This window comes from Jaculus jaculus, chromosome 1, assembly GCF_020740685.1.
Source record: "Jaculus jaculus isolate mJacJac1 chromosome 1, mJacJac1.mat.Y.cur, whole genome shotgun sequence".
Classification (NCBI taxonomy): Eukaryota; Metazoa; Chordata; class Mammalia; order Rodentia; family Dipodidae; genus Jaculus; species Jaculus jaculus.
Genome location: NC_059102.1, coordinates 230,192,463 through 230,217,583, shown reverse-complemented (window position 1 = coordinate 230,217,583; position 25,121 = coordinate 230,192,463). Strand labels below are relative to the sequence as shown.

Below are 25,121 nucleotides of genomic sequence, written 5' to 3'. Positions count from 1 at the left end.
CGGGGCGTGCATCCTGCCTAAACCACGGCCCACCCGCAGCTCCAGCATCCCCAGCGTGGAGGCGGTGGAGTTGCGTTCCACTTGCACGCCCTCACGGGACTTGCACCCAGACACGCCAGGTGTGTGCTGGGTCAAGCGCGGGTGCCACCTCCCGTATCCCCGAAGCTGCAGGGCCCTGCAGGCTCCTGTCCCATCTCGCAGCAGCTCGGGGAAGACTGTCCCGCCAGAAGCCGAGCCCCCACCTTCCCGCCGGCGGCGGCCGGCTTTCGAGGAAGCGCTGTCATTATGGTGAGGAGGGCAGAGCCGAGTGGCAGGCAGGGCCCTTCCCAGCCACGTCGCCAGCCGCCGGGCGACCCCTCCTCCCGCTGCCCAGCCATCCGAGCTGTAGGGCTGCACCCGGGCCACCGGAGCCTCTAGGGCCAGAGGTTACAGAGTTGGCTAAAAATAACCAGGGGGCAACCACCCTGGAGGGAGCCAGGTGCCGGGTGAGCAGGACCCAGGATCCCAGGTCCTGCGCACTCCTGTCCCTCTTGCAGGCCCCACCCAGCGCCAGGGTCCCTCCTCCCCTCTGGCCGGCTCCTGCACTCCTCTCCCAGGCCTGCAGGGTCGCGGGGCCCCGGAGGAAATGCCTTCCACCGGCCGCGAGATGGACAGCTGCGGGAGGAAGGTCCTCTGGGCTCTGGGCTTCCTGCTGCTTCTCGGAGCCGGCGCTGCCAAGAACATCTGGGAGCGGGCGCTGCCCGCGCGGCTGGCGGAGAAGACGCGCGTGAGTGCCGGCGGGCAGGGCGCGGGGGGGAGGGAAGGGAGCCTGGGCACCCGAGGTTTCTGGATGCTGGGATTTCTTTCCCTGCCCCTCTCCTTAAACGTGGCAGCGCGGGAGTCTCCTTTATCTGAGCCAACCCGGAGTGTGTAGGAAAGATGGGAATCCTCACCTGTGAGCCAGGAGGGAGAATCTTGCTTTTGCTTTCCTACGAAGCATCTTTTCTCCTAATAAAGCAGCGCCTAAGGAAAGGATCCAAGGACACAGAACTGAACATTTTTGTCCCCTAGCAACGGGGATGAAACGTAGCTCTGCGTTCACATGGTGGCTTATGCATGCAGTTCACGTTTAATGGAAACTGTTTTGGAAAGATCTGTGTGGGAACCTGTAGGTACAAGGCGAAGGCAACATGTCTCTCATCCTTAAGAGCGTGGCAAGAGGCTTAGCGGTTAAGGTGCTTGCCGGCAAAGTCAGAGGACCCAGGTTCAATTCTCCAGTACCCACGTAAGCTAGATACACAAAGTGTCGCATGCATCTAGAGTTTGTTTGCAGTGGCTAGAAGCCCTGGTGCGCCCATTCTCTCCTATCTGCCTCTCTCTCTTTCATAAATAAATACATATTTTTAAATTATTAAATATTTTTAAAAAGAGTGTGGCAGGCACTTTAGAGACAAACAGCAGCAATTTATGCCCAAGAAGAAAGGGCCTGACGTAGCCAATGGTGAGAGGCAGGCTCCCTGGAGCCAGGGGCTGGGGTTGAGTTCCTATTCTGTTCCTCCCCAGCTGTGTATCTTAGGAAAGTTGTTTGAGATCTCTGGGCATCAAAAGTTTTCATCTGCAAAAGACAAAGTGCTATACTCCCCTCAATAAGCATATATTTTTCTTCCTTCCTTCCTTCCTTCCTTCCTTCCTTCCTTCCTTCCTTCCTTCCTTCCTTCCTTCCCTCCTCTCTCTCCCCCCCCCCTTTCTTTCTTTCTTTTTCTTCTTCTGGTTTTTCCGGGTAGGGTTTCACTAACCCAGGCTGACCTGGAACTCAGTATGTAGTCTCAGGGTGGCCTCGAACTCATGGAAATCCTCCTACCTCTGTTTCCTCAGTGCTGGGATTAAAGGCATGCACCACCACACCCGGCTTCTCAATAAGCATATTTGGATGGCCACCGTTTGCCAGGCACTGTCCTGGACTGGGGGGCACAAGGACACTTTTGATTCCCCATCCTAGGGTATATGTGTAACAGTGGGGTAGGAAGAGAATGATTGAGAGGGAGGAGAGGAAGGAAACCATGGGGTGCACTTAACCTTCCAGCACCCAGGACAGAGATAAGCAAGATGGGCCTGGGGTTGTATGGAGAAGGGTCCCTGCGAGCCTCGATGGTGAGGACAATGGACTGGAGGGTGTGGAGGCTCCAGAGGAGGGCGTCAACATGCCACCCATGTGGCGATCCTCAGCACAGATTGTTTGGTGGGGCTTTGAACCCGGAGCCTTCTGGCTGTCTTGCAGGTTCCTGGGTCAGAACCAGATTCTGTTTTTGCCTCATGCCCGGCCATCGAGTCACCCTCCGTACTTTCTTGGGCATGAACTGTGAACAAGTGCAATGGGAACTTGCGAGTAAGCACGCACAGCTCTGCCCAGCAGAGCTTGGGAGGGGCTGGCAGAGTTGCAGAAATTCAACCAGGGGAGGAGAATTTAGAGGGTCATGTTTACTGACACCAGCCATGGAGCGGGGAAGGAAACTACTGAGGTTAATCTGGACTCAGCATTCAAACTCTGCAGGGTGTGCAAGTGCTCATGGGAAGCTGCAGGAGCGGGGAGTGGAGTGGAATGTAGTGAGTTGGTTTGGGGTGTGTAGAGGCCTGCAGAGATCATGTGAAACAGTCACCAAGGCTTCCTGAAGGAGGTGGTGATCCTGATGGGGGCTTGGAGAAGGATTCAGAATTGAAAGGATGAGGGACATTTCTGGAAGGCTCAGTGTGAACTGAGGTTCAGAGGCCAAAACATCCAGAAGGCCAGGCCAGCAGGGAGGCTTATGTCTGCAAGAAATGGGTGGGGGTGTGTGTGAGGGGGACCCTTCCCAGAGCCCAGCTTTTGTATCTAGTGCCACCATTGGACACAGTACCTGAACTCTGCATTATTGACAGTCATCAGTCTCCCCAGCTCCCCAACCCCCAGCCCAGGGAAAGGCCAGGATATGACTCACAGGCAAGAGACTAGGCAGGATGTCATCACAGAGGCATCTCCCTCTCAGAAGCTGTGCAGCCCTGGGCCACTCACTGTCCCTCTCTGGGCCTCAGGTTATCCACTGGGAAATGGAGAAAGAACAGATAATTCCTATACTCCTGTGGCCTTGCTCCCCACACCTTATTTGGCACTGGAACTTTGAGGGACTTGGGGCTGGTCAGGGCTGGGGAGCCTAGTTGCTCAGTATGTTGCTGGAGTTGACTATGGGGAAACCAGTTTGATTTAACACAGTCACGCTTGATCATAGCCAAAAGGCCAAGGAGCGATAACACAGTCACTATTAAAAGTTAAATCAGGACTGGAGAGATGGCTTAGCGGTGAAGGCATTGGCCTGTGAGGCCTAAGGACCCAGGTTTAATTCCCCAGTACCCATGTAAGCCAAGAGGCACAAGATGGCACATGCATATGGAGTTTGCAGTGGCTGGAGGACCTGGTATACCCATTCTCTCTCTCTCTCTCTCTTTTTATCTGCCTCTGCCCCCCAAAACCAGTAAATTTTAAAAAATGTTTAAAGTTAAATCATGTGCACTTACAACGAATGGATCATTACAGTCTGCTCTGGAATGTGATCCAAGACTCCTGTGTTGAAGGTCCTGTCCCAAATTCAGCAGCACTCAGCGGCGGGGCCTTTGGGAGGTGATGGACAGGGTGAGAGCCCTGGGATTTTTATTTTTTATTTATTTTTAATTTTTTTGTTCATTTTTATTTATTTACTTGAGAGTGACAGAGAGAGAAAGAGGCAGATAGAGAAAGAGAGAGAGAGAGAATGGGTGTGCCGCAGCTTCCAGCCACTGCAAACAAACTCCAGACGCGTGCGCCCCCCTGTGCATCTGGCTAACGTGGGTCCTGGAGAATCGAGCCTCCGGGGTCCTTAGGCTTCACAGGCAAGCGCTTAACCGCTAAGCCATCTCTCCAGCCTGAGCCCTGGGATTTAATGGACTATTGTTAGGAGGCGGGGCCTGGTGGAGGAGGGAGATCACTGGGGCTGTGCCCTTGAGGGGGATAATTTGTCCTGGGCCCCTTCTTCCCTGCTCTGTCTCTGCTTTCTGACCATCTTGAGGTGAGCAGCTTGTCTCTGGTATACCCTTTCTTGTCTCACTGTAGCCCAGGCTGACCTGGAACTCACTCTGTAGCCCAAACTGGCCTCAAACTCATGGCGATCCTCCTACCTCAGCCTCTCACATGCCGGGATTAAAGGTTTGTGCCACCGTATCCAGGCTGGCATGCCCTTTCCATGGGTCAGGAACCAGCAGGCTCGGAAATCCCAAGCTTAAATAAATCTTTCCTCCTTTAGGCTGATTTGCCAAGGCATTTTTGTTACAGTGATGAAAGCTGACTAGCAAGCAGTTGGGAGGGAACACCTCATTAGCAGAAGGGCCTTGTGCCCTGGAGTGTTTCGCTGCACTTTTATCATCCTCAAAGCTCCTGGGGTTTGTGTCTGTGAACATGAGTGGGATAATGAGGCAATATTGCTTGTTTGTCCTCAATCCTTCAGTGGCCTTGTGCTGGTGGCCTGAAGTCAGCCACGCTGGGAGTGTGATGGTCCAGCCTGTGCCAGAGAGCCAGGTGTTGTTAAACCTTGACAGGTATATGTCGCCTGCACACCTCTCAGACCGCCAGCTCTGCTGAGCTCATCCTTCTGCCAAGTGCTTGTGTTTGGGGACCTTGCTCAGAGCAAGGCTGGTTCACTTCCTGCACTCTATTGATGTCTCGCTGCCCAGAGTCCCGGTCGATATCACTGGGCATGTGTCATCTCGGCTTTGCTTTTGGACAGCCGGGGTATTTCCTTCCATACTTTTGTACTATCTTGACTTTTCTTTCATTGCTTTTAGTTCTATTAGACTTATAAGTGAATTTATTTAGTTTTCTGCCAACTGCTTTCCTAGATGACAAAAGAAGCACCGGGGTCACTTTGCGTCACGTTTTGCGCAGTGTCTGTCTTTGCCTGGAACCAAGCCACTGAGCCACGTGAGGACGGGAACAGTCTCTTCTGGCCCAGCTTGGCACGTTTTGTATCCAGCCAAACCGGCGGGTGGGGGGGGGGGGTGTCATTGGCTTGGGAAGTATGAATGCACTACTATTCAGTGAGTGAACAAGTGACATCCAGCTCTCTTGGGAGTGTGATTGAAAGCATGGAAAGTTCTAGTGGAGGCTCATGTGTGTGATTGACAGCAACATTGACTGAGTTCCTCTCTGAGAAGGTCCCATGAGCCTCGTACTGGGCTCTGCTCCCAGAGCCTGGTGCTGAGGTCTTAGTGCGCCAGGAAATGGCATTTATCAGTGTACACTGGACTCCATCCCTGTGGTCCGGGGAGACACTTATTTTTAGATCCTTGACGTCTGAATTCCAGAGGAAGAGCAAACCATGCTCAGAAGAAAATTGGCTCTCTTACTTCACCAAGTAAGTCAGTCCTGGGAGACATTTTTATTAGTCTAGCTGTGAAGTCTCTAGAACATTCCAAAGAAGGGCAAAGCTCTTGCCTGTGGGTTGAAGGGATGGAGCGTGCCAGGGTAGGGGTGAGGGACAGCTCTGCAGATCGAGTGCTTTCTCCTCCATGGAAATGGCTGTACACACCCCTTCCTGATGAATGCTATGATATTTACTTGGAAAAGAATTCAGGCGACCCACAAAGTTATAAATAATTGAAGAGAGCTTAAAGCACTCCTCCAAGACATCACTACCTCTGCTGATGTGCTGTGCAGTGTCAAGACTTTTTCTTGGAGCACTTGAAGTCCATGACACACATTGTTTGCTTAGCGGATTAATTTTTTTTAATTAAAAATATTTTATTTTTATTTATTTGGGAGAGAGGGGGAGGGAGAGAATGGGTGTGTTAAGGCCCCTAGCCACTGCAAACGAACTCCAGATGCATGTGCCACCTGTACATTTGGCTTACATGGGTTCTGGTGAGTTGAACCTGGGTTCTTAGGTTTTTCAGGCAAGCACCTTAACAACTTAGCCATCTCTCCAGCACTAGACTTTTTAAAATCAAGATGAAATTCACTTAATAGTAGACGAATTTATTTATTAGAGAAAGAGAGAGAGAGAGAGAGAATGAGCACTCCAGGGCCTCTAGCCACTGCAAATGAACTCCAGACATATGAGACACCCTGTGCATCTGGCTACATGGGTCCTGGGGAATCAAACCTGGGTTGTTAAACTCTGCAGGCAAGCATCTTAACCACTAAACCATCTCTTCAGACCCCTGATTTTTTTTTTTTTTTTGAGACAGTTTCTCCTATCTAGCAGGCTGACCTCAAACTCTCTATATAACCAAGGTTGACCTTGAATTTCTGATCCTTTTGCCTCTACCTCCAGAGTGCTAGGATTACAGATGTATAACACCGTATCTGATTGATGTGGTCCTGGGGATGGAAGCCAGGGCTTCATGCATGCTAGGTGAGCATCCTGAGTCACACTGCTAGACCAAGAGAAACCATTGTGAAGTCTGGTGTCACAGAGTACCCCTGCAGTGTTATCCAGGGGCTGCCTTTATCTGTTCCTGAAATACTTCTGTCCCTTGATAAGGAAACTCTTTATCCACTCAGTACTCACCTGTTCTCCCCTCCCTCAACCCCTGCCAGATCCTGTCAGCTCTGTCCCTGTGGGTTCCCCGTTCTGGTCACTATTGATTCTCACAGCACATGCGACAGGTATGCAAATGGGGTCTCTGCCCTTGTCCCTTCTCCAAGGCCCATGTAAAATTGTAATGCTGTCCTGTTATCTATTTATTCAGCTTTAAAAAAATTGGGGCTGGAGGGATGGCTTAGTGGTTAAGCGCTTGCCTGTGAAGCCTAAGGACCCCGGTTCGAGGCTTGGTTCCCCAGGTCCCACGTTAGCCAGATGCACAAGGGGGCGCACGCGTCTGGAGTTCGTTTGCAGAGGCTGGAAGCCCTGGCGCGCCCATTCTCTCCCTCTCCCTCTATCTGTCTTTCTCTCTGTGTCTGTCGCTCTCAAATAAATAAATAAAAAAAATTAAAAAAAAATCCTTAAAAAAATTGGGGCTGGAGGGATGGCTTAGCAGTTAAGGTGCTTGTCTGAAAAGCTAATGGACCCAGGTTCGATTCCCCAGGACCCATGGAAGCCAGATGCGCAAGGTGGCACATGCGTCTGGAGTTTGTTTGCAGTGGCTGGAGACCCTGACTCACCCTTCTCTCTCTCTATCTGCCCCTTTCTCTGTCAAATATAAATAATAGTAAAATATTTTAAAAAATTGTCTAGAGCCGGGTGTGGTGGTGCATGCCTTTAATCCCAGCACTCAGGAGGCAGAGGTAGGAGGATCGCCAATGAGTTCAAGGCCACTCTGAGACTACAGAGTGGATTCCAGGTCAGCCTGAACTAGAGTGAGGCCCTACATCAAAAAAAAAAAAAAAAAGTTGGCTAGAAAGCTGGGCCTTTACTTTAATGGATGCTGAACTTGAACTTGCTGAATAGGCTCCTGCTAAAGGAGGCCAGGACTGGGATTTTCTTGACCTGTTCCCAATAGCAGCTGAAGGGCTTTGCAAACCTGTAGAGGCTACCAGAACTCTCTTTCCATGGAAGAAAAACTAGCCACCAGGTACAAAAGCTTATAGGAAGAGTTTCTACCCAAGTCAGGTGTAGAGCTGAGAGGCTCTGTTCTGAGAGGTACCCAGAGTTTTTATTAGACAGATGTTTGGAGGTATCTTTGCAATGAAGTCCTTAGGGGTGGCAACGAAGTAGGGACATCCACTGATGCTCTGGGACTTTCATGATAGACTGTCAGTCTGTGCTAAGTTTTCGTATTTCTCTAAGAGATTTGAATGGCCATTATTTTATTTTCAGCCCCTCCCACTAGGAAGCTACATCAGCTTGGGTAAATGCCTTTACAAGCCCCATGCCTCAGTTTCCCCAGCATAAAGTAAAATATGCTGAGGGTCCTTTAAGGGAATAAAAGCTTGACAAACGCTGCCTCTATGACCATATTCATAAACCAGACAGCCCAGGTTATGAGCCCAGAGTTTCCTTGGGTGGTAACTATGTGCCTCAGTTTCCTCATGATGAGTCAGGAACAGCAACAGAACCTACTTGAGAGACGAGGCGCCACTGGGCAATTGTCAGAGTGGTGTGCGGATGAAAGCCTGTGTCATGTGCAGGGTTGTCTGTTCCCATGTCTCCACCCACTTCTAGGAATTCTGCCGTCGATTACCTTGGCATCATCCAGAAATGATGAGGACACCAAACTCCCCATTCCGTTGTTGAATGTGGGTTGCTCATGGGTACATCTTCAGTGTCTGCATGGACTAGACATAGCTCTGAGGTTCAGGAACTAGCTAGTCAGTTTCCTTTAATCCTGCCTGAGGGTCAGATCAATCGCATATGGCCGGGGGGGGGGGGGAGGAGGGGGTGGATGCTAAACCAATCATTGCTCTGTGATTGATGGATGGGCAGCAGGGATGCAGGGAGAGATAAAAGAAGGCTGGGAGAGATGAAGATGGTTGCCAGCAATGTTTCTGTGTCTCACTGAGGGCTGGGAGGCTCGGAGCCCACAGAGCTAGACACAGTAGAAACAAAGACCATACTAACTATGGTGAAGTATTGCAAGCGCTGAGCTGGGCGCCTCACAGCTGGTCTCTCGGCAACATCTGCAGTGACTACTGCTTTCATGTTTATTTTGCATGGAAGGAAAACTAAGGCTATAATATGTTGGTGATTTCCCTTAAAAGAATTTTTTTTGTTGTTCATTTTTATTTATTTAGTTGAGAGCAACAGACAGAGAAAGAGGCAGATAGAGAGAGAGAGAATAGACATGCCAGGGCCTCCAGCCACTGGAAATGAACGCCAGACACGTGCGCCCCCTTGTGCATCTGGCAAATGTGGGTCCTGGGAAATTGAGCCTCGAACCAGGGTCCTTAGGCTTCATAGGCAAGCACTTAACCACTAAGCCATCTCTCCAGCCCTTCCCTGTGCTTTAAACCCAGACAGGTCGGTCTCATGCCTAAACTGAATCCTCCATCCCAGCTCTGTCCTCCTTGACCTGTGACCAGCATTAGTCCCATCTGTCATGAGCCCCCTTGAGGGCTTGGACCCAGCCCCTGGGCTCTTGCATAAAGGATGAGGAACCCTTAACTTTGCCTTAGCTGGGCAAAGAGTTGGGGAAGAACCTCAGGTGGAAGGGACAGTTCGGAAGTGCGTGGTAGTCTGAATGCGGAATGTTCCCCATCACGTCATGTGTTTGTGATTAAGCCTCCTACCCAATCCCCAGCCAGTGACAATAGGGAGGTGGAGCCTTGATGGAGGCGGTGTGTCAAGCCCAGTACTGAGGCTGCTTCCACCCAGATATGTGAAAGCTTCCTGCTCGGGCCCTGTTTTTCTCCATGGTGAAGAAACCTCCTCTTGAAGCTGTAAGCCTGAAATAAAACTTTTTAACCTCATAAGTTGTTTCTGGCTGGGTGTTTTGTAAGTCATATATGTTGGCGGCACCATGGGGGATGTGGGAATCCTCACCTTACAGCGTCGGCAAAGATTGAGTCCTCCATGCCTCAGGATTCTCATCTTTAGAGTATGGTATCCTAAGACACCCCCTCTCCCCACATCTATGTCCAGCTCATGATCAGAAGAGTGTGACGGGGCCTGTGACACAGGTACCCGCCAAGGACATGCCCACATCAATGATGTTCCACTGGCCCGTTGGTCACCCGCATGGAGCCGTGGGACTACTTCTCAGTTAGCGTGTGTTGACCACTTTGCGGGAAGTCTGCCAGCCAACAGCGTTGCCAGTGCCATCATCACAGCTTGCATTAAACCATGAGTCGTTACTGAGACTTGCCATGGGCCTGGCACTGTTTTAGAAGTCGGGAAGGCAGATGGGGATAGAAGCAAATCCCCATGCCTGGGAGAGCCCAGGGACACGCTAGGAGAAAACCAGCGCACGAGTGAGCATGTGCGTGCTGACATCCCAAGGAGGAAGAGAGGCGGGAAGCCATGTGTGTAGGGGAGAGGATTTCTTTGTGAGCAGAGGACACGAGCTCCCTCCAGGGCAGGTGTGGCAGGTGTAGGCAGAGGGCAGCCAATAGAAAGGACCAGAAGTGGGACTTTGCCTGCCACATTTCAGAGACCTCAGAAAGGCCAAAACAGTCAGGGAGAGCAAGTCAGGGCATGGCATGGGAGAGAGGTCAGAGAAAGGGAGATGTTCAGGTAGCCTGTCCTGGCCCTTTGGGCTGTCAAACCTTTTAATCCTGAGGTTCTGGGTGAGCCTGTATTTCTTGGAGTGAAAATCAGTCTCAGCTCCCCAGGAAATACCCTTTGTTGAGAACACGTACGAGCATCCCCTTGCTCCACAAGGAATGTTCTTTAAAATATATTATTACCCTTTCGTCTGGCGCCCTCAATGAATCCATTCTTTTTCACCAGCGACAATCTTTCAGCAGTGCAGTAAATAACTTGGGAGGTTTGCGTCCAAGGTGCTTGTTGTCTTAATTCTATCCAGATGCTTGCATCACCCCCCACCCCCACCCCAGGAGAACAGTGGCCCACATAAAATTGATCTCTCTGCAGCCCCCGCTGGGGCACCACTGACCAAATCCAGGGATGGGAGGTGAAGGAGATGGAAGAGCAGCCTTGATCCTGATCCCCAGACATCAAGAGTCCTCTACGTGAGGCCTGAGGTGGAAGCAGGCTGGTGGGAAACTGACCTATCCTCTTGGAATCGGCCTCCGAAGGGGGCCAGCGCAGCTGTCATGGTGAATCAGGATTAGAACGGGTGAGGCCCAACATGGGTCCAATTTAGTGAATTCTGTAGATGATGAATGGAGAGGAAATGGCATGGGATTATATGTCCCCTGCTTGCAGCTTGGGAACAACTGGGGGACAGTTTGGTAATGTGGGAGACAGAGAAGCATGGGGTGCTGAAGACTGAAGGGAGTCATAAGCCCCACTCTGCAGCTCCCCCACATCTTTAGGGAGCCTCCAGTCTTCTTATGCATTCCCTTCTTATCTACCAGGCATGGCTTGACATTCATTTCTACTTCTCACAAATGTCATAACCAGAATGCCCAAGCAAGAAGAGATGGGTTCTTTGGGTGAAGCAGGGGTGCAGACCAGAAGCCCCTCCACCAGGCTGTCCTTGGACCCTGGCTTGTTTATCCCCACACTCCCTGGGAGGTTACAGAAAGCCTTGACCTCTGTGATACCAACTCTTGGGCCCCTTGCAGGACCTGGTCTCTGTGACCAGACAGCCCTTGCTGGGCATTGGTGGCAGCGCAAGGACTTAGTGATGGCTACATGGAAAGGGTGAGTGAGCCGGGCGTGGTGGCGCACGCCTTTAATCCCAGCACTCGGGAGGCAGAGGTAGGAGGATCGCCGTGAGTTCAAGGCCACCCTGAGATTACAGAGTTAATTCCAGGTCAGCCTGGACCAGAGTGAGACCCTACCTCAAAAAAAAAAAAAAAAAAAAAAAGAAAAAAAAAGAAAAGAAAGGGTGAGTGAGTGAGGAGACTGGATTAGAAAGGTCCACATCACCAGATAGTCAGGGAAGCCCACCTTTAGGAGGATGCCTAAACTGAGGATTGAAGTGTTGTCCAGCCAGTTAGAACAGTCTTCCATCAGCATGTACGAGTGGCAACTGGTGGCAGCATGCTAGCTTCCTTCCAGGGGCAGGAGCCATCCTGGACACTGTGGGTATCTTCATGTATCCAGTCCTCACAAAGCCCAAGGAAAATGATGCTATGATTGTCCCTGCATGGAGATGGGTCACCCAGCAGATGAGTGACAGAACTGGATGTAAACCCCCAGGGCCGGGATTTGAACTCACTGTGAGTGGAAGTGGTTACAGCTCAGCTGTGCTGAAAGACAGTTCCACAGAAGGTGAACGGGATGAAGCAGAGCACTGTAAAATACTGAAAGCACTTTTAGTGTTAGTGACGGGCCTTGGAGCATCCTTTCAGTGCTAAGCTTTCAGAGGCTGGGGTCAGTTGATTCCCTAACTCACAGCTAGCTGCTAGACCCTTCCTTAGTTCCTGGCTGCCTTGAGTTGAGGACTAAGCCAAACAGGCAAGCATAGTGCCCTGCTGCTCTGAGCGCTCCATGGGTGCCCTGGGGAAGCCACTCAGCAGCCACACAGCTGCTCCCTGCTGAAGCACGGCTCTGGCTCTGAGGCATGACTGTTTCACAGAGCTTACACTGGACCTTTTTGCCATCGCAAGCTTCAGTGAGTTTGATCAGCCATTTTCACTGAGGCCAGAAAGGGCAGCATGTCCCCTGGTGGCCCAGCAAGACCTGTGATTGGAGCAAACACAATCCTTCATTTGCATGAAGGTCTGTTGTGATTGGCACAAACATAGTCCTTCATTTGTATGACTGTGCTGTGATTGGTGCAAATATCCTTGCTACTCTCCTTTCTGGCTATAAACAAGGTTGTTTGGTTCACTATTCAAGTCAGATAGAAGACATCCTTAGATGCTACCTTTGGCATTACAACATTAAGCCTCACAGGGCTTTTCTTTTAAAAAAAATATTTATCTGCAAGGAGAGAGGAGACAGAGAGAGCGAGAGCGAGAGCGAGAGCGAGAGAGAGAGAGAGAGAGAGAGAGAGAGGAAGAGAATAGGTGCACCAGGACCTCCTGTTGTTGCAAACAAACTCCAGATGCATGTGCCACTTTGTGCATCTGGCTTTATATGGGTGCTGCGGAATCAAACTTGGGTTGTCAGACTTTGCAAGTCAGCTCCTTTAACCATCGAGCCAGATCTTCAGTCCACAAAAGGCTTTTTTTCCAGTGGTCTTTTTCTTGCCTACCTTTGACCTTTATCATTAGTAGAGTGGGCTGCCAACATAAAGAAGAAACTGCAGAAGAGACAATAGAGTTAAAAGTGACGAAGGCAACCTCAGTCACCTCTGCCAAGAGCAGCGATAGCAGGAGAGCAGCTGGAGTTGTGACCGGATCAGAAGCAGCGGGGAGCAGAGGTGGTAGAGACGACAAGGGGTGGCAGTCGTAAGGTGACAGAGGGCAAAAGCAGTGCTGCAGAGACAGAAAGCTCTGAAGAGGCAGAGACAAGCAGCTAAAGGTGAGCGTCTTAGACACTTTAGGCCCAAGAGCTACAACACCAACAGTTGTCAGGGCCAAGGGTCCTGAGAGTCTAGGCCAGAGAACTGTAACACTCACTGTGGTGCCACGGGCCCCAGTATCTGAGACACACTTGGGAACCTCAACACCAGGAGACCCTGCTTGCTGCGGACACTTACAGCTACTGAAAGCCCAGAGCAATAAGCCTTCAACCTGAGCGCCTAGAACCCTAAGTCTCTGATTGACAGCTTGAAGCAATACTTGGAGAGGAAGCCTAGCTCCCAGACTCTGGGCACTTGAGGGCCTGGGATTGCCAGCTCTGAAGCGGCAGGGAGGCTTCTTGCCCACGCATGATGCCTCATTCCTAGCTGAGTAGAGCAGGAGCTCCTGAGCCAGCTGTCTGGTCACATTGGTCAGCTGGTCTGCACTGTGTCCTGGACATGGTATATTCAGAGGAGGTTGACTGACTTCTTGCTGAGCACCAAAAGATCGAAGGAGCCATCCCAGGCAGGCAATGGGACTGTTCCCAGCAAGTTAGTAGCCTGGAGCTGTAATGTTCTGGGAAGGTTTGGGTCAGGGTGGCTGGTGCAACATAGCAACAAGGGTGTTCAGATGAGGCCAGAGCTGGTAAGGAGAAAACAGGTGGGATTATTTTTCTTTGTTATTTTTATTTTATTATTATTATTATTATTTTTTTTTTTTTTGCAGTGGTTCTGAGGTAGGGTCTCACTGTAGCTCAGGCTGACCTGGAATCAGTATGTGATCTCAGGCTGGCCTCAAACTCATGGTGATCCTCCTGCTTCTGCCTCTGGGGTGTGGGATTAAAGGCGTGCGCCACAGCTCCTGGCTGCAGATGAGACTTTTGTTCTAGGGAGACTGAGAAGCTGTAGAGAACTCGTGGCACACGGTGACCTGAACTGTTGGCGAGTTTTGCAGAGGGACTTCTGCTGTGGACTACAGTTTGCAGAATGCAAAAGGCGCAGGGCGTGGCGGGTTGCTGCAGCTCAGTGAGGACTTGGGCCCACAGTGCCAGTCCATCACAAACGTGGCTCGAGTGTGCCTGGCAGAGGACTGAGTACCAAGTTTCCTGGGGCATCCATACGGGTGAACACGCACAGCGGGGTCAAAGGGGCAGGAGTGTGCTCTCTGCTGGTTCTGGAAACGGGGCTCAGTGTTCCTGGGCTAGGGCGTGGTGGTGCATGCTCCGTCGCAGGCTCGAGGGGAGGACCCTTCTGCCTCCTCCAGCCTCTGGTGTTGTCTGTGATCTGAAACTGCTGCCTTGTAGCTGCCTCGCTCTGGCCTCTGCCTCTGTCTGCACGTGCCCTTCTCCTGTGTGCGTGCAGATGTGTGTGCGTGAGATCTCCTAGCTGCCTCTCAAGAGACACTTTATAACTATGTTTAGGGCCCTCCTGGATCAGCTGGGACCCCATGTGGATTTTCTTAGTCATCATACAGGGCCCCCTTTTCTTTTTTACTATTTTATTTGAGAGAAAGACAGAGACAGAGAGAAAGAGGCAGACAAAGAAAGCGAGGGCTGGAGAGATGGCTTCGTGGTTAAGGCACTTGCCTGTGAAGCCTAAGGACCCATGTTCAACTCTCCAGATCCCAAGTAAGCCAGACACACAAGGTGACATATGTACAAGGTGGCACATGCACACAAGGTGGCACACATGTCTGGAGTTTGATTACAGTGGTTGGAGGCTGTTGCAGTCTGGCTCACAATGCTGGTAGAAATCACCCAACCAAAAGCAGCTTCTGGGAAAAAGAGACTTATTTTGGCTTATAGGCTCGAGGGGAAGCTCCACGATGGCAGGGAAAAACGATGGCATGAGCAGAGTGTGGGCATCACCCCCTGGCTAACATAAGGTGGACCTAGCAACAGGAGAGTGTGCCCAACACTGGCATGGGGAAACTGACTATAAAGCCCATAAGCCCGCCCCCAACAACACACTCCCTCCAGGAGGCCTTAATTCCCAAATATCTATCAGCTGGAAACCTAGCATTCAGAACACCTAAGTTTATGGGGACACCTGAATCAAACCACCACAGAGGCCCTGCCATGCCAATTCTCTCTCTCTCTCTCTCTCTCTTTCTCTCTCTCTCACATAAAAAAGGCCAGTCTATTGGGTTTGCCTCAAAAAAAGAAAAAGAAAGAAAAGAGAAAAGAGAGAGAATGTATGAGTATGGGCAAGCATGGACCTCCTACAAATGAACTACAAATGAACACTTGCAGCACTTGGTGCATCTGGCTTTATGTGGGTACTGGGGACTTAACCTTGGTCATTGAACTTACATTTTTTAATTTTTTAATTTTTTTTGTTATTTATTTATTTGAGAATGACAGAGAGAGAGAGAGAGAGAGAATGGGTGCACCAGGGCCTCCAGCCACTGCAAACAAACTCCAGATGCGTGCACCCCCTCGTGCATCTGGCTAACGTGGCTCCTGGGGAACCGAGCCTTGAACCGGGGTCCCTAGGCTTCACAGGCAAGCGCTTAACCGCTAAGCCATCTCTCCAGCCCGTCATTGAGCTTTTAGGCTTGGCAAGCAAGCAAGCGTCTTTCACTGCTGAGCCACATCCCCAGCCCCAACCCCTTTTTCCTACGGGGCCACATTCTCAGATCCAGGGAGCAAGGTCCTATCAAGCTACCATGTGAGGAGGTGAAGGCAGAAGATTTGATGCAACCGTGACCACACAAGGGGACCTGTTCACCATTAAAGGGAAAAGCAGCTTCCTCTGCTGTCTAGGGCCACCAGGGCTGGAAGAGCTGGGTGGAGGGTCACTGGGGGAAGGGGAAGGGCAGGGCTAAGAAAGAACACTCCAGAAGTGAAGGGAGAGCAGGTTCTGGAGCTGGGTTCACCTGCATTCCCCGGGGAGAGGCGTTCTGCAGAGGACACACCCAGTGGAGGCTGAGGGTACCGCCCTCACAGAAGCCCAGCAGCTCAGGTGGCTGGGTCGCCACATCAGGGGAGCTGAGGCTTGACCCCGTTCCTTCTCGTGTCATGGTGGCCCGCTCACCAGCACCACCCAGGAGAGTGGCTTTGGTCCCCACTCGGAGTCATGGGGGTTTGAAGGGACAGCCACATCCAGAGGGGCAAGTAGGGAAAAGATTCAGGAGGAGGGATGGCGTGATGTTTTTTAGTAACCCTTTTTTTGTCAAGGTAGGGTCTCACTCTAGCCCAGGCTGACCTGAAATTCACTATGTAGTCTTTGTTGGCCTCGAACTCACGGTGATCCTCCTACCTCTGCCTCCCGAGGGCTGGGATTAAAGGCATGCGCCACCACACCCGGCTTAGTAACCATTTTATTAGCATAATCCACGTACAATTTGCCCGTTAAAGCCTACATTTCTGTGGCTTGGTGCATTCAGAGTTGTGCATTCATCAACACAATCCGTTATACATTTTCACACCCCAAAAGAAACCTGCACCCATTAGCAGTCATTTACAGGCCCTTTCTCCTCCTTCTGCTATCCATCAATCTGGTTTTTTGTCTGTATGGTTTTGTCCATTGGCCTCCTATCACTTACAAGCAAACTCCAGATGCATGTGCCACTGTGTGCTGTTGCCTTGATGTGGGTAATGAGGAATTGAACGTGGGCCGTAAGGCTTTGTTTGTAAGCAAGAGCCTTATCTCCAGCCCCTCTTCTGGACTAGACATTTCTTTCTCTCTATCTCTCTGTTTTTAAATTTTTTTAAAAAAATTAATCTATTTTATTTATTTATTTGAGATAGAAGGAGGGAGGGAGAGAGAGATAGAGAGAAAGTAAAAATGGGCACTCCAGGGCCTCCGGCTACAGCAAGCAAACTTCACACGCATGTGCCACCATGTGCAGCTGGTTTATGTGGGACCTAGAGAATCGAACCGTGGTCCTTAGGCTTCACAGGCATGTGCCTTAACTGCAAGCCATCTCTCCAGCCTTTTCTTTTCTTTCTTTCTCTCTCTCTCTCTCTCTTTTTTTTTTTTTTTTTTTTTTTTTGTTTGAGGTAGGGTCTCGCTCTAGCCCAGGCTGACCTGGAATTCACTATGTAGTCTTAGGGTGGCCTTGAACTCACGGTGACCCTTGGATGTATTTTCTTTTATACCTAGGAGTTGGGCTCTGTGGTCAGTGTTGTGAAGGACTGCCACCCGATTCTCCACAGCTGCAGCTACACTGATACCCTCACCACACTACATGTGTTCCCATTTCTCTACATCTTTGCCAACACCTTCAGTTGATTTCATTGTAGCCATTCTGGTGTGTGGGCATATCTCACTGAGGTTTAAAACAATGATATCAATGCCCGTGTGTGTGTGGGTATACACATAGCGGCCAGAAGACAACCTTAATTATTATCCTCAGGAATGTTGTCCACATCTTTTTGAGACAAGGTTTCTCCCTGGCCCGGAGTACATCAATGAGAATAGACAAATTAACCAGAATTCCCTAGGGAACCTCCTTTTCTGTCTCCCCAGCACTGGGTTTACAGGCATGGGCCACTATGCCCAGCCTTTAGATAGGTACTGGGGATTAAAACTCAGGTCCTCATGTTTGCAAGGCAAGTACTGTCTGACTGAGCTCTCTCTCCCTAGCCCTCAGTGTGTATTTTTTAAAAATACTTTTATTTATTTATTTGCAAGGAGAGAGAGAGAGAATATGCATGCCAGGGCCTCTATTCATGGAAAATGAACTCAAGACACATTTGCCACCTTCTGCATCTGGCTTTATGTGGGTACTAGGGAATTGAACTCTGGTCATTAGGCTTTATAGACAAACACCTTAACCATTGAGACATCTCTCCAGCCCCTTCACTGTGGTTTTGATCTGTGTTTCCCTGATGGATAATAATGTTGAGCAGTTTGTTTGTTTATCCATTAGGGATCATGTACGTATATATTTTGGGAGAGAGTTCTATTGGGATTGTATCAGTCCCTCTGGGACACAATACCCAACCAGAAGCAGCGTATGGGAGGAAAGGGTTTGTTTTAGCTTGCTGCTTTGAAGGGGAGGCCACTGTATTAATCAGGGTTTTCTAGAGGAACAGAACTGCTAGAATGAATTGCTATAAAAGGGAATTTATAGCAGTTGCAGGCCCAAGAATCACAGAACCTGGTAGCTGCTCAGTCCACGTGGCCAGATGCCTCAGCAGTCCCGACCCGGCACTGAAGGCCTGGAGGCTTCCTGAGGTGCCGCTGGGTTTTGATCCACGCAGGTCTTCGGTTGACGCTGGTCTTCAATCCACGCTGGAAGGCAGCAAGCAGCTCCGGCAGCCAAGTGGGAGAAAGAAGGGTCTCTTTCCACCCAGAGCTTCCTTATATCAAGTCCCCCTCTGAGCGGGGCCACCCGGTCTGGGGGAAAGGCTTACTCTGGGGGAAGGACTTCCTCCTTCAGTTGATCCTTCCTGGAAGTAACTCCAGAGACCCACCTGAAAGGGATTTCTGTGGATTACTAAACAGATCAAGTTGACAGCACCTTAGCCATCACAGCCACCGTGGCAGGGAGAGCATGGAAAGAGCAGATAGTGGTGTCGCATCTTCATGCCAACATGGAGGAAGTAGAGAGCTTAAAGGGCTGGACTCCAATACCTGCAAGGCCTGGCCCCTGTGACCCAATTCCACAGCAAGGCTCTTCCTCCTCAAAGGTGCCACAAACTTTCCACAGAGCACCAGCTGGGGATCAAGCTGGGACACATGAATCTAAGGGAGACATGTCACGTTCAAACCACCACAGGAATCATCTACATATCTTTTAACTGTGTTGTCTTCTTTTTTAAAAATATTTCATTTATTTACTTATTTGAGAGAGACAGACAGAGAGAGAGAGAGAGAGAGAGAGGAAGAGGCAGATCGATAGAATGGACTTGCCAGGGTCTTCAGCCATAGCAAATGAATTCCACACACATGTGCCACCTTGTGCATCTGGGTACAAGGGTACTGGGAAATCGAACCTGGGTCCTTAGGCTTCACAGGCAAGTGCCTTAACTACGAAGCCATCTCTCCAGCCCTGTGTTGTCTTCTTATTTTTGAACTGCAGGAATTCTTCCTGTTATCTAGAAGCGAGCCTGTGAGCAGATAATCACTGACCATATTCTCTCACTCCGAGCTGTCATCTTTTGGCTTTTTAAAAACTTTAAAAAAAATTATTTATTTTTATTTATTTGAGAGCGATAGACAGAGACAGAAAGAGGGAAAGAGAGAGAATGGGCACGCCAGGGCCTCCAGCCACTGCAAACGAACTCCAGACACGTGTGCCCCCTTGTGCATCTGGCTAATATGGGTCCTGAGGAATTGAGCCTCGAACTGGGGTCCTTAGGCTTCATAGGCAAGCACTTAACTGCTAAGCCATCTCTCTAGCCCCCCTTTTTTTTCCAAATTAAATTTGTTTTAATTTTTAAAAACTATTTTATTTATTTATTTGCAAGTAGAAAGAGAGAAGAGAGAGGAGAGACAGGGAGAGAGAGAAGGGGCATACCAGGGCCTCCTGCCATGCAAATACACTCCAGATGCATGTGCCACTTTGAGCATCTGGCTTTACATGGGTCCTGGGGAATTAACCAAGGTCATTAGGCTTTGCAGGCAAGCAGCGTAACTGCTGAGCCATCTCTCCATCCTTTTCTAAAACTTTTTATTGACAACCTTCATACATATAGACAATATACCATGATCGTAATCACCTCCCACTACCCTCCATTTTCCCCCTCCTGAATCCCCCTCCACTGAATCCCTTCTTTCCAACTAGTTTCTATTTTGATGTCATCATTCTTCCCCTCCTATTCTGCAGGTCATCTTTTGACTTTCTCACTCTCTTTCTGTCTGTCTCTCTCTCTTTTTTTGAGGTAGGATTTCACTCTAGCCCAGGCTGACCTGGAACTCACTATGTAGTCCCAGGCTGGCCTTGAACTCACAGTGCTGGGATTAAGGGCATGCACCACCACACCTTGTATCTCTTGACTTTCTTGACTGTGTACTTTGATGTTTTTAGTTTCCCGAAGCCCAATTAACCTATATTATCTTTTTGTTTCTTGTGTTTCCATGCCATGTCTAAGAACCATTGCCTAATCTAAGGTCACAGAGGTTTACCTTTGTGTTTCTGGGCTTTAACTTTGGTTTGTTTTGAGTTGTTCTCTGTAAATGGGGAGAAGTGGAGGCCCTTCTCCATTCTTCTGCACCAAGATGTCCAGTTTTCCTCCTGGCACCTTTATTGAAAAAATTTTGTCAGTAAATTATCCTGGCACTCCAGGTTTATTGAGCAGCCAGAGCTGAATTCCAACATGGCTTTGCTTCCCTAACACTCCCTGTCCCTCCCCCAGACTCCAGGTAGGGTCTTGCTCTATCCCAGGCTGACCTGGAATTCATGTGTAGTCTCAGGCTGGCCTTGAACTCACAGTTATCCTCCTACCTCTGCCTCCCAAGTGCTGGAATTAAAGGCCTGTGCCATAATGCCTGATTCTCACTTTTTTTTTTTTTTGACAGAGTAAGAGGCAGAGAGTAGAGAGACAGACAGAGAGAGAGAGAGAGAGAGAGAGAGAGGGTGCGCCAAGGCCTCCAGCCACTGCAAACGAATTCCAGACGCATGCGTCCCCTTGTGCATAACGTGGGACCTGGGGAATCAAACCTGGGTCCTTTGGCTTTACAGACAAACGCCTTAACTGCTAAGCCATCCCTCCAGCCCCCCCTTTTAAAAATCTATTTATTTGCATGTGTGTGTATGGGCACACCAAGGTCTCTTGCTCCTACAGATGAATACCTGCTCAACTACGTGGGGGGCTGGGGAATTGAACTCAGGCTGACAGGCTTTGCAACCAAGTGCCTTTACCTACTGAACCACCTCTCCAGCCCCTATTTATTTATTCATTTTAGATATTTATTTAGTTATTAGAGATAAAGAGAGATAGAGGGAGAATGGGCATGCCAGGGCCTCTAGCCACTGCAAATGAGCTCCAGATGCAGGTGCCACCATGTGCACCTGGCTTATGTGGGACATGGAGAATAGAACCTGGGTCCTTAGGCTATGCAGGTATGCACCTTAACCACTAAGCCATCTCTCCAGCCCTCACTTCCTTTTTTTATTTAAAAAAAAACAACAATTTATTTATCAGAGCAAGAGAGACAGACACAAAGAAAGAGGCAGACAGAGAGAAAGTAAGTATAGGCATGCCAAGGCCACCTGTCAGGGCAAACAAACTCCAGATACATGCACCACTTGGTGCATCTGGCTTTACATGGGTACTGGAGAATTGGACCCTGGTCATTAGGCTTTGCAAGCAAGGCCTTTAGTTACTGAGTCATAGCTCCAGCCCATGGCTTTGCTTCTTACCAGCATGTAGACAAGGACTGACTTTCTCTCTGAGCCTCAGTGGCTTCATCTGCCAAATTCCACCAATGGAGCCCACTGGAGGGTTTTCAGTTTCTCTTTGTGTGTGTGTGTGTATGTATGAGCATTGGATTATCATTGCTCATTCCAGGAAAAAAAAAATGGGAATGCCCAAAAGTAAAAAGAAAAAAATTTCATAATTTTACCAAATGCAGATCATTATTTTTTGGTCATGTCCTTCCTGCTTTCATCTTTCCATGCATGCACATATATGTGCATAAAATTATGAATACATACATCAAACACAAACATATCTATGTACACACAGACACAAGACCACACTGCATAATCCACTTCTTTCTTGATTTTGTTTCTGAAGTCCTGGGGATGGAACCCATGGTATCACACATAATGTGAAGCAAGAGTTCTCCTAATGAGGTACATTCCCAACACTGTTTCTCTCTCTTTTTAATTTTTTTTGTTGTTGTTTTTATTTATTTATTTGAGAGTAACAGAGAGATAGAGGAAGAGGCAAATAGAGAGAGAGAATGGGTGCGCCATGGCCTCCAGCCACTGAAAATGAACTCCAGATACATGCTCCCCCTTGTGCATCTGGCTAACGTGGTTCCTGGAGAATTGAGCCTCGAACCAGGGTCCTTAGGCTTCACAGGCACACTCTTAACCATTAAGCCATCTCTCCAGCCCCATTTCTCTGTTCTTTGTACGATTATACTGTATCAGTTCTTTTCTCATTGCTGAGTCAAAGTCCCTGGCAAGAAGCAACTGAAAGGAGGAAGGGTTTATTTTCTCACAGTTTGAGGAGCTGCAGTCCACCATGTTGAAGATGGCATGGAAACAAGAACCAGAGGCCTTTGGGCACATTGCATCCACAGTTAGGAAGCAGAGAAGACAGGAGGCCAGCAATACACACACACACATATAAAACCTTAAGTTCTAGCCAGGCATGGTAGCACATGCCTTTAATCCCTGCACTCAGCAGGCAGAGGTAGGAGAATCACTGTGAGTTCGAAGCCACCCTGAGCCTACAGACTGAATTTCAGGTCAGCCTGAGCTAGAGTGAGACCCTTCCTCAAAAAACAAAAAAAAAAAAAACAAAAAAAAAAAACCCACTTAAGTTCTTCGCCCTTCTTCCTGCACCCCATGACCCACTTCCTCCATCAAGGCTGTACCTCCTTAAGCTTCCTTAACCTTCTAATGTAGAGCCACCAGCTGGGGACCAAGTGTTCAAACACATGAGCCTATGGGAGCATGTCACATTCAGACCATAACATATGCCTTCTGGTTTTTTTGGGTTTTTTTGCCTGTTAAAATTTTTGTGCATATGTGTGGTGTGTGTGCATGCAGATTTACATGTGTGGTTGCATGTGCATTAAGGGAGTATGCATGCTTGTGTGTGCACACACATGTGAAGGACAAATGGTGATGTCGGCTGTCTCCCTCAGCTGTTCTGCACCTTAGTTATTGAGACGGGGTTTCTGTGTTTAGCCAGGGCTTGCTGACTCAGCTAGTCTAGCTAGCCAGCTTTTCCTGGGAATCCCCTGTCTCCACCTCCTGAGGAGTGAGATAACAGGGGGCTGCCACACCTGCCCTGTGTTTCTAGGGGTCCTGGGGATCTGAACTCCAGTCACTGTGCTTATACAGCAAGTGCTTTACCTTTGTCCGAGCCCCTAAACTTTTTAGATAAATACTTCAAGTTTTGTGGGGTTTTGGTTTTGGTTTTTCAAAGTAGGGTCTTGCTCTACCCCAGGCTGACCTGGAATTCACTCAGAGTGAATTCTCAGAGTGGCTTCAAATTCACAGTGATCCTCCTACCTCTACCTCCCCAGTGCTGGGATGAAAGGCATGCACCACCATGAGTGGGTTTTTTGTTAAAATATTTTATTTATTTATTTATTTGACCAAGAAAGAGGGATAGAGAGAGAAAGAGAGAAAATGAGCAGGCCAGGGCCTCCAGCCACTGCAAACGAATTCCAGATGTGTGTACCCCCTTGTGCATCTGGCTAACGTGGGTTCTGAGGAACTGAACCTGGGTCCTTTGGCTTTGCAGGCAAACACCTTAACCGCTAAGCCGTCCATGAGTGTTTTTGTTTTGTTTTGTTTTGGTTTGATTTGGTTTTTTGTTTTTTTGAGGTAGGGTCTCACTCTAATCCAGGCTGACCTGGAATTCACTATGGAGTCTCAGGGTGGCCTTGAACTCATGGTGATCCTCCTACCTCTGCCTCCTGAGTGCTGGGACTAAAGGTGTGTGCCACTATGCTGGCCCACGAGTGGTTGTTAAAAGGGTATTTTAAAAGGATTTAATTGCCTTCTTTACATTGAAAAACTAAGTTGTGTACATGGTAAAAATATGGAATAAGTTCTAGGAGTGTTCAATGACTCTTGACTTCAGAACCCAACTCCTCTCTCTAGAAGTGATCTTGTGTAGGAACTTCTGCATGTCCTCTGAAATTTGCTTGATGCCTGCACCTGTATGCCTGCCACACACGTGTACAGTTGTTTTTAAAAACATAGACAGGAGGGCTGGAGAGATGGCTTAGCGGTTAAGCGCTTGCCTGTGAAGCCTAAGGACCCCGGTTCGAGGCTCGATTCCCCAGGTCCCACGTTAGCCAGATGCACAAGGGGGCGCACGCGTCTGGAGTTCGTTTGCAGAGGCTGGAAGCCCTGGCACGCCCATTCTCTCTCTCCCTCTATCTGTCTTTCTCTCTGTGTCTGTCGCTCTCAAATAAATAAATTAATTAATTAAAAAAAAAAACATAGATAGGAGCCGGGCGTGGTGGCGCACGCCTTGAATCTCAGCACTCGGGAGGCAAAGGTAGGAGGATCACAGTAAGTTCAAGGCCACCTGAGACTACAGGATGAATTCCAGGTCAGCCTGGAATAGAGAGAGACCCCCCACCTTAGGGAAAACAAACAAAAAATAGACAAGTGGGTAGCATGCAGCTATCCAGTCCCCTCCTTTCCTTCCTGAACCTCCACATCCTGGTACTTTTTCATAGGTGACACGCCAAGTCTTATTTCTTTGTTAACACATGAGGGGCAGGTTTGTTCATAGACTTTTTGCCTCCTTTAGGTAATTTCCCTCAGGCATTTGTCGAGAGTCATATCCCATAGACACATGTCTTGAATGCTTTGTACCCAGCCAGTCAGAGCCACCAGCAGCCTCTGCGGCTTCTTTCTCATGCCAGGAGTGCACTCTGCCTGGTTTTGAATTAGTGAAAATCCAAACGGAGCCACATGCAGGCACCCTGATTTTCTTTCCCCTGTGGTGTTAATTAAGTGTGTGAGATTTACCCAAGTTGTTTATGGACTTACTCATTCTGTGTATAATCTGTAAATTCCCAATGCTCTAGGTAAATGTATGGACTATAAGAAATCTATCAGGCAGGCATGGGTGGTGCATGCCTGTAATCTCAGCACTGGGGAAACTGAGGTAGGAGGATCACTGTGAGTTTGAGACCAGTCTGGGCTAGAGTGAATTTCAGGTCAGGCTGGGCTAGAGTGAGACTCCGTCTCAACAACAACAAAAAAGAAATCCAGAGGCCAGACATGGTGGAGCACGCTTATAATCCCAGCACTCGGGAGGCAGAGGTAGGAGGATCTCTGTGAGTTCAAGGCCAACCTGAGACTACATAGTGAATGCCAGGTCAGTCTGGGCTAGAGTGAGACCCTACCTCAGAAAAAGAAAAAGAAAATCTATGTTTATACAGAACTATCTGTGTGTCTGCATATAGTATTAACATGCACACATGTATGTACAAATACACACATATAAGCTCTATCTCATGGGGGAGAT

General features: G+C 49.2%; 1 protein-coding gene across 1 annotated transcript in view; it reads left to right on the top strand.

Annotated features, from left to right (window-relative positions):
- Positions 1-312: 312 nt before the first annotated feature.
- Positions 313-25,121, top strand: part of Wfdc1 (WAP four-disulfide core domain 1) — a 35,182-nt gene continuing 10,373 nt past the window's right edge. The window contains exon 1 of the mRNA XM_004664829.2: positions 313-766. Within this exon, the coding sequence (XP_004664886.1) occupies positions 626-766 (141 nt within the window). The 5' untranslated portion in view covers positions 313-625. The remainder of the gene's footprint in view (positions 767-25,121) is intronic.